This window comes from Anguilla anguilla, chromosome 18 (genome assembly GCF_013347855.1).
Source record: "Anguilla anguilla isolate fAngAng1 chromosome 18, fAngAng1.pri, whole genome shotgun sequence".
Taxonomy (NCBI): Eukaryota; Metazoa; Chordata; class Actinopteri; order Anguilliformes; family Anguillidae; genus Anguilla; species Anguilla anguilla.
In genome coordinates, this window is record NC_049218.1 from 9930263 (window position 1) to 9942508 (window position 12246).

General features: G+C 48.6%; 1 protein-coding gene across 2 annotated transcripts in view; it reads left to right on the top strand.

Annotated features, from left to right (window-relative positions):
* Nucleotides 1–3482: 3482 nt before the first annotated feature.
* The window catches only part of LOC118218216 (regulator of microtubule dynamics protein 2), a 33190-nt gene continuing 24426 nt past the window's right edge, over nt 3483–12246 (top strand). Inside the window, exons 1-2 of one of the 2 annotated variants that reach the window (XM_035400735.1) lie at nt 3483–3598; nt 6591–7006. In XM_035400735.1, coding sequence (XP_035256626.1) covers nt 3509–3598; nt 6591–7006 — 506 coding nt within the window. In that variant the 5' untranslated portion in view covers nt 3483–3508. Of the gene's footprint in view, nt 3599–5130; nt 5225–6590; nt 7007–12246 lie in introns of those variants that run through there. The other variant, XM_035400736.1, reaches the window with a different exon arrangement.

Consider the following 12246-nt stretch of genomic DNA (forward strand, 5'->3'; position numbering starts at 1 on the left):
ATACGGTCAGTCACCAAAGCCACAACTTGCCCTACCGTGTTCAATGAAAAACCAGTGGGAGGGGGGATTTGTTTCATTCCAGCACCCAAGAATGCTAAAGGTTTATTCATTCATGTAAATTTATGTGTTTTGCTGTGTGTGTGAATGAACTGGTTGTGTTGCCTTGCTAATTTCACATGCGCTAGTTTTCCCAGACTGCACCACAGGGGGTTAAACGGGCATTCGTTAAATTCCACCGAATACGGAGACTGTGAAAGCATGCAATGATAAACGAGCAGGATGCTCGATGCAATCTCGCTGTCTCGGCGGGAGGCCTCTGACCCGGGGGGAGGGGGGGGGGGACGTAACAAGAGAAGCAGGGGGGCCGAGAAGCAGGAATTTTATAGATGATTTACATGATAGTAGCCACAATGATGAAGGTCTACTCGGAATTTATACAGCTTCAGTAACGTGATGGATCAAGAGCAGGTGCCCGTGCACCAAGTAAGAGGACAGTAACGGGAAACAGACTGGGGAAGAAAACCCTCGTGGGAACTTTCCAGGTGCAATACCACAGACAGCCACACAGTATTGAGGAGCAGTATTGTGCCAGATTTCCAACTTTAATTCAATACAAGCTCCCTTCTCTCTCTCTCTCTCTCTCTCTCTCTCTCTCTTTCCAGTCTTCCTTCTTTGGTTCATTTTTTTTCTTTTTATATAAAAAAAATTACAGTACAATCAGTTGACCACACTTTATCCCTTTTTTCTGGCTAATATTAGACCACACTTTAAGGTATTTCCCTGGGCAGTGTTGTTTATTATTAAATTTAATCGTTTAATTTTTTGGAGGTGTGTTCATTCTTCGAGAGCAGTTCTCCTTGGTCAAAATCCCCACAAGAACATCAAATAGCAGAGCATAACAAGAGACCATAAAAACAACAACTCCTTTACTTCTGCACTGAATTATTATATCATTATCTCAATATTAATTAAAATCTACAAAAATTCAACAAGACCTTCCCATCTGAAGCTTCGGCAAGTGTGTGAGCCTAGGTAAAGTAAGGAATTAACTCCAAGGTAAACATTAAACCCTTTATGCACTGTCCATTCACTTCATTGGGTCATATTGGGCAATCATAAAATATATAGTTATTTTAGGCTGGAGCTCCCTCATTCTTTTATAACCAGAGTTTTATTTCCGATTGGGGTTTTCCTGCTGAACGTTATCACAATTAATTCAATTCAAAGTTCAACCTCCTTGTGTACAGTACGTGGGGGAAAAAACCTTACGTAACTGAACGAAAATACCAACTCAAAACCACCCACTCAAAATGCATGTTCCCATCAGATAAAAAAACAGCCTTGAGTAATCTGTAACACGCCCAGTCTTATTTTATTTAAAATAATAAAAAAAAAAGGTCTGACAACTGTTACAGCTCAATTTCAGCGTGTGAGGCGAATCAGAGTGATGTTTCACGGCTGGAGGCTTCCCACAGCTGTGACTGTTTGATGATATATTTGCGCTGGGGCTGGCCTTATCTTCGGGCTTTGACCCGATCAGAGGGGAGGTCATGGCTGGGTGCGTGTCTGTTATCACCCCCCCCCCCCCCACTCCTCCCCCGCACCGTGGAGCCTGGCGTGGGCCGCAGGCGGGGCATTCCTGACACCGCCTCTCTGAGACGCACGCACCCCTATTCTCTCCGGAGAATGCAGGCTGTGGGCTGGAGACAATGCAGCCTATTCTGAGAAACCGGGGATCCAAGAAACGGCACGTAGCCGTGCCTGAGTCTGCTCACCTGCCCCGGGCACCCCATTGGCTGCAGCCAAGGGCCGTTCTGCCCTCTGTTCCTGGAACTCCATTTAACCGAAACGCGCGATTCGGTTATCGGGCAATGCTCTTTCTCTCCTTTCTGCTCTTTTCACGCTCCTCTTTTAATGTTCAGCGTTCCACAAAGCCCGACATCAAACATATGAACAAAAGGATGTTAGAATTTTTTAGAGGGCATTTCTAGAAAGTCTGGTAAATGTTCCCAAATAAAAATAAGTAAATAAGTCAGTTTCCCAAATAAGTAACGTTCAGACGTCTGGATGTCCTGTGAATGTTATTTAGTCATAAGGAACTATAGGAATTTTATTTGATTTTGCTATTCTGGTTTTAAAAAGCATCATTTTAATTGTGGGTTACTCATGTTAATTTATAAGGAAGGTTCAATGTTAAACAAATCTGGCTATTCAAAACTTGCATTAGGAATACATTCATGAAAAGTTAATTACACTTACCTTCTGGTTTTTAAATTTTTTTTTTACTAAATGATAACAATCTGAGGATGCTACCAGTATGTAACATACCTTGAATGTTTTCCTGTCTTTGCTTGAAAAAATAAATACATTTTCAGACAGCTTGAGGGACATTCTCAACCTACCATCCCAATCTAACCAGAATCTCCTCCAACATTCTTGAAACTTTATTGTTAGGTCAGTTATTCAGGATCTAAATATCATCATCCAGTGACTGTTGCATGTCACGCCCGTGTCTGTGGGTCTCAGAATTCTAGCTCTGAGAACTTCCTCATCGGTTTAATGCTGGGAAATTTTACTGCAAGTGGTAGACAGGCGGTCCTGTGAAACTGAGGTATTTTTGTGACAGGCAGGGGACAACTGGACACGAGATTACTGACAAAGCTCAGGGCCTTTCCTTTGCTTTCTTGCCTTGGGACTTTACCAGATTTCAACGCAACACACACAACATCCTACATGCTTCCTACCGATGATGATGTTGCAAAACTGACGAGCGAAATGTAACTATTTCACAAAATGAGTTTTTGAGGGATAGAAACCAGAATGCAATGCGGAAATGATGCATCTCCGATTAGGAACGAGCTTTGTCATGGTGACCATGAAAACAGTTCTTTGAAGGGCAGCGACAGCTGCCATTTGACAGCATGGGTCCAATGGTGGAATCCCTTCACCCTGATCTCGGCTTGCAGGCGGTGCAACAATTAACCTAATGGTCTGTTCCACCCACTATGTTTGAACAGATTGTATTCAATAACAACCAATTAATCACCAGTCCCCCTGTCCCTCTGAAGGCTATCCAATTCAGAGTGACCTCAGATCAGCCCTTGAAATGTGACACTTTAAGACAATTCCACTTCACTTGCACCTTTTTTTTTTGCTGATCTCAGGCTTATTTTGATTATGCTAGCTGCAAGCATTATTGTTTTATTTGTTCAGGCATGTGGGCCTATTGTGAAATATGTTACTCTTTCTCCCTGATTGTTATTTGAAATGTCAGCCTCTTTATGCAAGTGCAGTGCCAAAATATAATATATTATTTCTATATAATATAATAAACATATATATATATAATAGAAAACAGAACCATTCACTATATTAAGCAATATGAATAGCTGCAATTATATTAATAATCACAACAGAGGTTTAGTATGCCCTTTCCCTTTGTGAACTGTGAAAAGCGAAGCCAGCAGCCTTGTCTGAGCGGGCTCCATAGTTCAAGGCTGATCAGATTATGCACATATTTATGAAACAGCGCAAGAGCACAAGGCCCACAGTGAGACTGGGGATAAAAAGCCATCAGCAGGAAACTACTACTACTCGGGTACGTTTGAACCTTCTACACTTTTCCTATTTTCACCGTATAAAACAATTTTATATTCCTTTTTCTGTCTGTGTTGCTTTTTGGTACACGTGAGATGGTGGCAATCTGATTTTTTGATGAGCCCCTCGCACTGCAAAAAGCAGCGTGTGTGTGAAGACTAACGCCATGGAACAAGGAAGTCGTGATGATTCCTGGAAGTTCCAGATTATGTAACTTGCCCCAGCGCTATTTTCCACATAGATATTATGCCCTTTCCTGCAGTGCGTTCTGATTTGCTGTTACATTGAGGGCTAAAATTACTTCACTAACGGAACAGGGAAGTCCTATCCGCCTTTCTATTTACTCCTGGTTTTTTCTCATACTGTAAGTACAAAGGATACATGTACTGCTGCACTGACTCACTACACCTTGTCTGGTTTTTGTTATTTACATTCTGCAGTCCCCTGCACTGCCTCCACGCAGCAAACGTGTAATGGCGTACTGTTATGGTACTGTTATGGGTAACTATGGGATCTAAACTTCTTACAGGCCATGGGAACCAGTGGTTACTGTTATTGTTCTGTTCTATATAGAATGGGTCCAGCATTATAATTGAATGCCAAAAATATAAATCTTGTTTCAATTTAAAAAGGAGATTGAATTTTTAAAAAGTAGCAAAATTAAATAAATATTTAAACCTGTACAGATCAGTAAATTATCAGCCAGCATCTGAAATGCAAAATCTCATTATTTTATGTTGTGATTGTTTCCTGCTGGTTCAGTAGTGATTGCAGTGTCATTGTGATGCTCTGAGACAGAACGTGATGATACAGTAATGGTTGGTGAATGCAGTGTTATTATGACACTTTCAAGATAGAACACATCTGCCTTATGCTCTGCTCTGATTGGCTACCATCATTCTGATGCCAATGCCCCAGGCCTGTGTCATTTAAAAACTTTGGCTTCCCTGTGGTATTCAGTGTGAGAACAGTAAATCTTCAGGTTAGAATAAATTAATGTAAACATTATGAATGCATCAGCATGAAGAGATATATTATGTATGATTCCTATAGACCTTTTTCAAAAAGGAGGTGGAGCAGTCTGCACTGTGATCAGAAAGGGAAGAAACAAACAGAAAAAAAAACTCATTTTGCATTTGAATAAAACAAACTTGTCTTTTGCACAATGACTCTGTTTGGTGCAGATGCCTTCAGGGAGAACAGCAGTGCCTAGCCCGCATTCCTGTATTTAAACTACTCTGGAGGTTGTCCTGCTCTTTGTCTGAGTGGCAAACAGGCAATCCTGACCATGTGATTTTCAGGTTTGGGGACCCCATGTAATCCGAGATTACTTGATAGATGTAAAATGCATTTACTTTGATTTATACTTGTACCTTTTCTCTTTTATTTAGCAATCACCACTACTTTAAGGATACATAATGTTTTTGATTCATGATTTGAGAAGACTCTCAGTATTTTATGAATGAACCGCACCAAAACAGAGGCACACGAAAGCTGTGACGTAACAAAACTGAAGCCTAGGCGGAACATTTCTGCGGCTACAAGGGGAACGTTGTTTAGGAGACACGGAATGTTTTTAGTGCTGCACTCTGAGCTGTCAGTGTAAAGGTTTTCTGCGAGAGTACAGGTACAACGCGACCCCTCACCGCAATACGATTCTATCTTCAATTATATTTTGTGTTCTGTAGTTTTCTCTTATTCTTCATTGACGAGAGCACTGAATCGTGTTGTTCGGGCAGCAGAAGGAAATATAGCGGATGGTATTTCTTGCTGGCTAGCTACCTAGCTAATTTAGTTTACAAGCTAGCTAACTTGGTAAGAAGGTTGCTAACTTGGTATCAAGGTTACTGACTCGTTACGAGCGAGCTAGATTTGTGACAGCTGTTATTCGTTATTTCTGGGAATGTTTGGTAACTTTGTTTTAATTTTCCTCCCTATTAACGAGCTTTTGTTGGATGCCACGCTAGCTTGTCACACATAGACATACGTATGTCTATGTTGCCACAGGTCAGCCAAGGTAATATACCTACCCAGTCAGCCAGCCAGTTAGCTTGATAGCTTCGGTAAACTAATTCACTATTGGGGGGGGGGGGGGGGGGGGGGGCAATAAACCGCAATAAACTCAGGTCAGATCACCAGTGATACTCAGTGCACAAAAACACATTAAATGATTGACAGTATATTTATTGAGAGCAGAGGCTACCATACATTTTGTGCTAAGCTCATTTTTTCCACTTCTGTTCATTTAGATTTGTTTATTTCAGACGTGATCTATTTGCTGGATATATTCACTGATGTATTTTAGGTTGAGTACCCTCAGTAAATGTCACATTGCGGCAACCGTCTTTTAGCTGGGAAATTTAACCAGGAACTTCAGGGTTAATGGGCTTTATTCCATAATAGCTAAATCACTGTTGACGGGTGTGACTGCTATTATTCCTATTTGTTGCTACTACTACAGAGACGTGAATCTTTGGAAGGCTGCACTGTTCCAGACAGACAGCTCTGGCATGTATGTGTCTGCGTGGGTGGACGGCTGCACTTGTAGGCCTGGATTGGTTTCAGGAGGAGTGTAACTGTTTTATGAATGAAAAGTGCTCTATTTGACACCTGGCTGCAGTGCGCTGTTACTGTGGTGGTTGAGAGGGAAATTGCGTGAGTGAGATGTGGCACTGTTGCTATGGCACCTGATTAGCATTGAGGGTACAGTTTCAACCCCTGATGCTCACTCACTCTTTTTTGGACCATGTCACTTCAGAATCAGGTATTATTATAGTGAGTGACTTTGGGATTCTGGGTGCAAATAGACACACTACAGACACAAAGCTGCTGTACACTAGACCAAGGCTCCCAGTTTGTAAAACAGTGCTACAATAATCCAGTCCAATTGAATAAATGGGAGTGACAATGGTTAAATTTAGTAGTGTAATAATAAGTTGTCACAGACAGAGATATCGGCCATGTTGGCTCAAATGGTTTCCCTCTCTCTGCAGCCTGGGAGGATGGCCCAGATGGACAGCAGGGTGCTGGTTCTGAGCGTGCTGGCTGGGGCGGCCGGCGTCAGCCTGGTGGTGGCGTGGTACCGGAGCCGGAGGGGCCGGCTGTGGCTGAGCTCCGGCGACGAGTGGCGGGACGCGGGCGGCGGCGGCGCGGGGGCGGCCCTGGCTCTGCAGGCCCGGCAGGCGGAGGTGGCGGACCGGCTCGGGGCCCTGATCCAGTGCGTGTCGGAGCTGAAGGACGAGGTGCGGGCGCTGAAGGACGCCCTCCCGCGCCTCCAGGAGCAGGTGCGGACCGAGCTGCGGGGGCGGGGCGCCGAGGGGGCGCACAGGACCCCCCGCAGGAAGAGGGCCGAAGGGACCGCCAGGGCAGAGGGGCACAGCTCGGAGGAGGGGGCGGAGAGCGAGGGAGGGTGAGTCACCCTTTACTCTGATTGGTTCATTACTCGTGCCCCGCCCTTTTTAATAACAGACATTTTATTAGTATTACTGTCCAAGGGCAGGCCTTTTTGAGGATTCCTTCTTTTTTTCTGAATGAACAACTGCAAAAAGACTTACGTGGTATTAGCACGTAGTGACTGCTTGGCACTGCTTAGTAACTGGCAGCACTTAGTGTTCATCATTGAGCAATAAATCATCGGAGCCATGCCTGTTCATCAGTGTTTATTGAGTAGTCATTTCTGAGTAAAAAGTCATCAGTATTGAGCGATTAATCATCAGCTCTTAGTTATTTGACCATATTTTGCATATTTGCTGAGTAATTGCTGCCTGATTAATCGTGATTCGTTTTTTTTTTATATCACCCTGCTGGATGATACGTGTGTGTGTGTGTGTGTGTGTATATGTGCGCGTGCGCGTGCGCGTGAGTGTGTGTGTATGAGTGTGCATGCATATATGCCTGTGTATGTGTGTGTGCAAACAGAGTCTTACAGGAAGGTTAATAATAGAGAACAAAATAAGGCATCATGCAGTACTCAGTGAGGAAGAAGGCCTTAAGCTAAGATAGGAACTCCGGGGGGCAGTAACTGAAGACCAGTTATTCTCACCATCATAGACATCACAGAAATTAGCATCGACAAATTAATTACAGATATGCCGACTGGGCACAGTGCAAAAACGTTTGAAAGGGGCTTTGATTTCTTGGGGTAAGCAGATGATTATTCTGAAGAATTCAGTAGTGTTCTCCTCCTCAGCTTGTCCGGTCCACCTGAGACAGAGGGAGGAAGGCTGTTTGTAGCGCCCCCTTCCTGACAAGCAGTTAATGGCGGTTACTCCGCTCTCGCTGCACACGTCACACATAACGCGTACACGTCTTATTTCACACGTACCCGATTCACAGGGCGCCCGTCTGTTGTGTTTTGATGCGTCTTAGCAACTATTTCATTCTGATCTGCGGCTGTGACATTTCACAGTGTTTTTTGATATTAGAGGGGGAGAAGAGGTCGGGGGGCGGCTGGGGTTAGTTGGGGGTGACGGGGTGGGGTGGGGTGGGGTGGGGGGGGGGTGCAGCGGCAGCTCTCTGCTGTTGAAAGCTGCGCTTAATGCGTTCCATTAAAGGGCTGCCAGTGTGTGGAGATCATAGATCCTCAGCACTAATACTTTAATCACAACCACTAGCAGCCGTTCTTACACCTGTCACGGGAAGCAACCGCATGGAAATTGGCATTTGATTTTCAGAGAATAACAATATTTTTTTTTTAAAGTGAGCACCTTAGTACGGAATGTTCAGTCTGTGAAAACAACGTGGACGTCAGAGGTTTTCTCAAGCAGTAAGCGAAGAAAAAAAACACGGCAGTGTCTGTGAGCGATGTTTTGAAACTTGCCACTTGCCTGTAAGTGCTGTGCAAGCTTGTTTCTCTCTCTCTCTCTCTCTCTCTCTCTCTCTCTCTCGTTCTGGCTCTTTTTCCTTGGCATGTGTTGCTCCTGGATCATCTTTTCCACGAACACGAGTACTGAGGAGCACCTGGGTTAACGCACCTGCCCTGCATGCGTACATGCGGAGGCCCCAAATCCTGCCAGGGCATTGGAGCACCGCTGTGGGTGGGGTCGGGGGGTGGGGGGGGGGTGTGCTTGTGATCAAAGCTTCCTGTTGCTGTCTTTGATGCTGCGCTGTTTCGGGCAGAGCTCCAGCCATCGCCTGATAGGACCGTTTCTGCGCAGCCAGAACAGAGACAGCCGGGGAACCGCGAGCACTGGGCACTCCTGCCGGCTGTGGGACACCAGCGACTCAGTCTTCTGACAAAAGACAGTGACGTATACCATTGACAGAGTAATTGGACGGCTTTGACATCCCTTGTCTTTGTGTGATTGCCTGCTCGTTTCTTAACGTGTGTGTGCGCATTCACAGAAGGTGTGCGTTTATAGCTTCAGGTAATGGCTATGTGTCATATAATGACCACATTAAGAATAATGGAAGTAATGGATGAGATGGTGCCCACAAGGTTCTGTTTGCAGAATTTCAGCGCACGTTCTGCAGAACAAAGCCGTCCTGTTGGGCTGCTGTACACCGTCCCGTAGAGTGGGGCTGGTCTGCTGTACACCGGCCCGTAGAGTGGGGCTGGTCTGCTGTACACCGGCCCGTAGAGTGGGGCTGGTCTGCAGACAGCGCCAGTAGAGCTGGGGTCTGCTCGCTTTAGGTGAGCGCTGCACAGAGGTCTCGGGAAAGCACGCTGCCGTGGACGGCGTTGTTGGCGGGGGCAGGGGGCGTATTTTCGGCTGAGGGTATCCTGCTCCAGAGAGCCCTTCCAGGTCCTCTCTCACTCCCTCTGCGGGGGCTTTTCTCAGCTGCCCTCTGGGGGTCACTCGTGGGTCGCCTTGCAGGGGGGTGGCAGGGATTTCTGGGGGTTCCATTCTCAGACGTCCACAGCGTCACAAACCTGATGATGTCGAGGAGGAGGGCATTTGTAACTCTTTCACTAACAAATCAGTCATATTTAGTGATTCCATGTAGATAAATTATTAGAGGTTGTCTTTTTTTCCCTACATAAAATGATGCATAAAATTATTTTTAAGATGAAGTTGTAGCAAAAATATGGAAAAAATGTTTCCCCTATTAATTTAGTAATAAAGGAATTGTAGAACATGAGCATCTGCTGTGAGGACCCATCCTCAGCCAATCAGATCTTGGGCACTGAGTCTCAAACTCTGCCCCCTCTCCCTGCGTCATGGCTCGTGTTTGATGGGTAAATGTGGCCCCTGGGGGCTGGGAGCCCTTGGCCCTGACCCAGCGCGATGAAAGGCGCCCCTAATCCCTGCATCCTTTAAAGAGCCCTCGCCGTCTGCGGCGTCTCCCGCGGCTCTGCGTTCCTGGTGAACCCCGCTCGGCAGACATTTCACAATGCCTGGGTGGAGCCGGCCTTTCTCTGCCGAACAAAATCCCAGCAGGGGATCAGTTTGCGTTCGCCCTGAAATCCTCGAAAACCCTGTGGAATGCGCAGTGAATGCGTCGCGCTGTTTTTTTTTTTCGCCGGGTGGTTTTTTACCGTGTGGATGTTGCTTTAGGACTGGAGCGCAGCCGCGGCTTTGTCCCACCGCAGACTGGTCGCTGTGGAAACGCGCCCAGGTAGCTACCTGAGAGACTGTGGGGCACGCGTGTGGGGAGATCTGAAATTAGACTGGCTGGCAATTCTGCAGCTCCGTCTGCTCTGCGAGACGACCTGCATAAATCCATCTGTTAGAAACTAAGCGCCAATCACTTAATCAGTAGAAGAAACTCAAATTTGATCGAGAATAATAACCGGTACTTGTGACCTGTAGTTGTAAATATTTGGAAGCATTTACAAACTGTCAGGTAATGTCATTAAGAATGCAGTTTGTGCGTGTAAATTACTGAGAAGCCGACAGCTATTGGCCCATAAAAGCACTGAAGCGTCATATGCGATGACCGGTGAACGCAAAGCAAGCTTGGGACGGTTCTTGCGAGGGAACGCTGAAAGGGGAGCAGCGGTTTGCGGAAACGTAGGCGTCTCAGCTCGACTTAAAGCACTTCCAGCTCTGTTAATGAATAAATGCACCCGTCAATGTTTTGACCAGTGCGGGATTTGATTGGGCATTGCATGTTCGTTATCGTGACTCACTGCCATTTAATCTTCTGTTCTTGCGTCAGCGATGATAACGAAGGGAACAGAGGGAATCTGTGCATCGTAAAGTGCTGAGCGCGAAAAGGCGTAATTGTTTATGATGCTTCCGGGTTCATAACCAGTTTGGCGATTTGTCCATAACTCTGTGCTTCCTACGTGTTGGCCCTCCTGTATTTGTCCTGTATGTGTGATCAATGTGAGGACATAATAAATTAAGACTAATAGCCTAATGATGATGAGCATTTCAGATGATGAGGCTAAAAGCCATGTACTGTGCAGTCCATGAAGACTGCCCTGGCCTGTAGGCGGTCAGCAGTGCCCCCTGTGTCCCGCCCCGGGCAGCAGTGCCCTCTGTGTCCCGCCCCGGGCAGCAGTGCCCCCTGTGTCCCGCCCCGGGCAGCAGTGCCCTCTGTGTCCCGCCCCGGGCAGCAGTGCCCCCTGTGTCCCGCCCCGGGCAGCAGTGCCCTCTGTGTCCCGCCCCGGGCAGCAGTGCCCTCTGTGTCCCGCCCCGGGCAGCAGTGCCCCCTGTGTCCCGCCCCGGGCAGCAGTGCCCTCTGTGTCCCGCCCCGGGCAGCAGTGCCCCCTGTGTCCCACCCAGGTCAGCAGTGCCCTCTGTGTCCCGCCCCGGTCAGCAGTGCCCCCTGTGTCCCGCCCAGGTCAGCAGTGCCCTCTGTGTCCCGCCCTGGGCAGCAGTGCCCCCTGTGTCCCGCCCAGGTCAGCAGTGCCCTCTGTGTCCCGCCCTGGGCAGCAGTGCCCCCTGTGTCCCGCCCCGGGCAGCAGTGCCCCCTGTGTCCCGCCCCGGTCAGCAGTGCCCTCTGTGTCCCGCCCCAGGCAGCAGTGCCCTCTGTGTCCCGCCCCAGGCAGCAGTGCCCCCTGTGTCCCGCCCCGGGCAGCAGTGCCCCCTGTGTCCCGCCCCGGTCAGCAGTGCCCCCTGTGTCCCGCCCAGGTCAGCAGTGCCCTCTGTGTCCCGCCCTGGGCAGCAGTGCCCCCTGTGTCCCGCCCAGGTCAGCAGTGCCCTCTGTGTCCCGCCCTGGGCAGCAGTGCCCCCTGTGTCCCGCCCTGGGCAGCAGTGCCCCCTGTGTCCCGCCCAGGTCAGCAGTGCCCTCTGTGTCCCGCCCCGGGCAGCAGTGCCCCCTGTGTCCCGCCCCGGGCAGCAGTGCCCCCTGTGTCCCGCCCCGGGCAGCAGTGCCCCCTGTGTCCCGCCCAGGTCAGCAGTGCCCTCTGTGTCCCGCCCCGTTCAGCAGTGCCCTCTGTGTCCCGCCCCGGTCAGCAGTGCCCCCTGTGTCCCGCCCCGGGCAGCAGTGCCCCCTGTGTCCCGCCCCGGGCAGCAGTGCCCCCTGTGTCCCGCCCCGGGCAGCAGTGCCCTCTGTGTCCCGCCCCGGTCAGCAGTGCCCCCTGTGTCCCGCCCCGCGCAGCAGTGCCCCCTGTGCCCCGCCCTGGGCAGCAGGACAAGGCGGGCCCGCGCCCTGGGCTCTGCACGTTTCACTCGCACGTTGATTCACAAAAAAAGTGCAGGAATGCCGGCGTCAGCGCTTCCCTAAGCCCGCTTTGTCCCCGTGTTTGGGGCGAGCCCC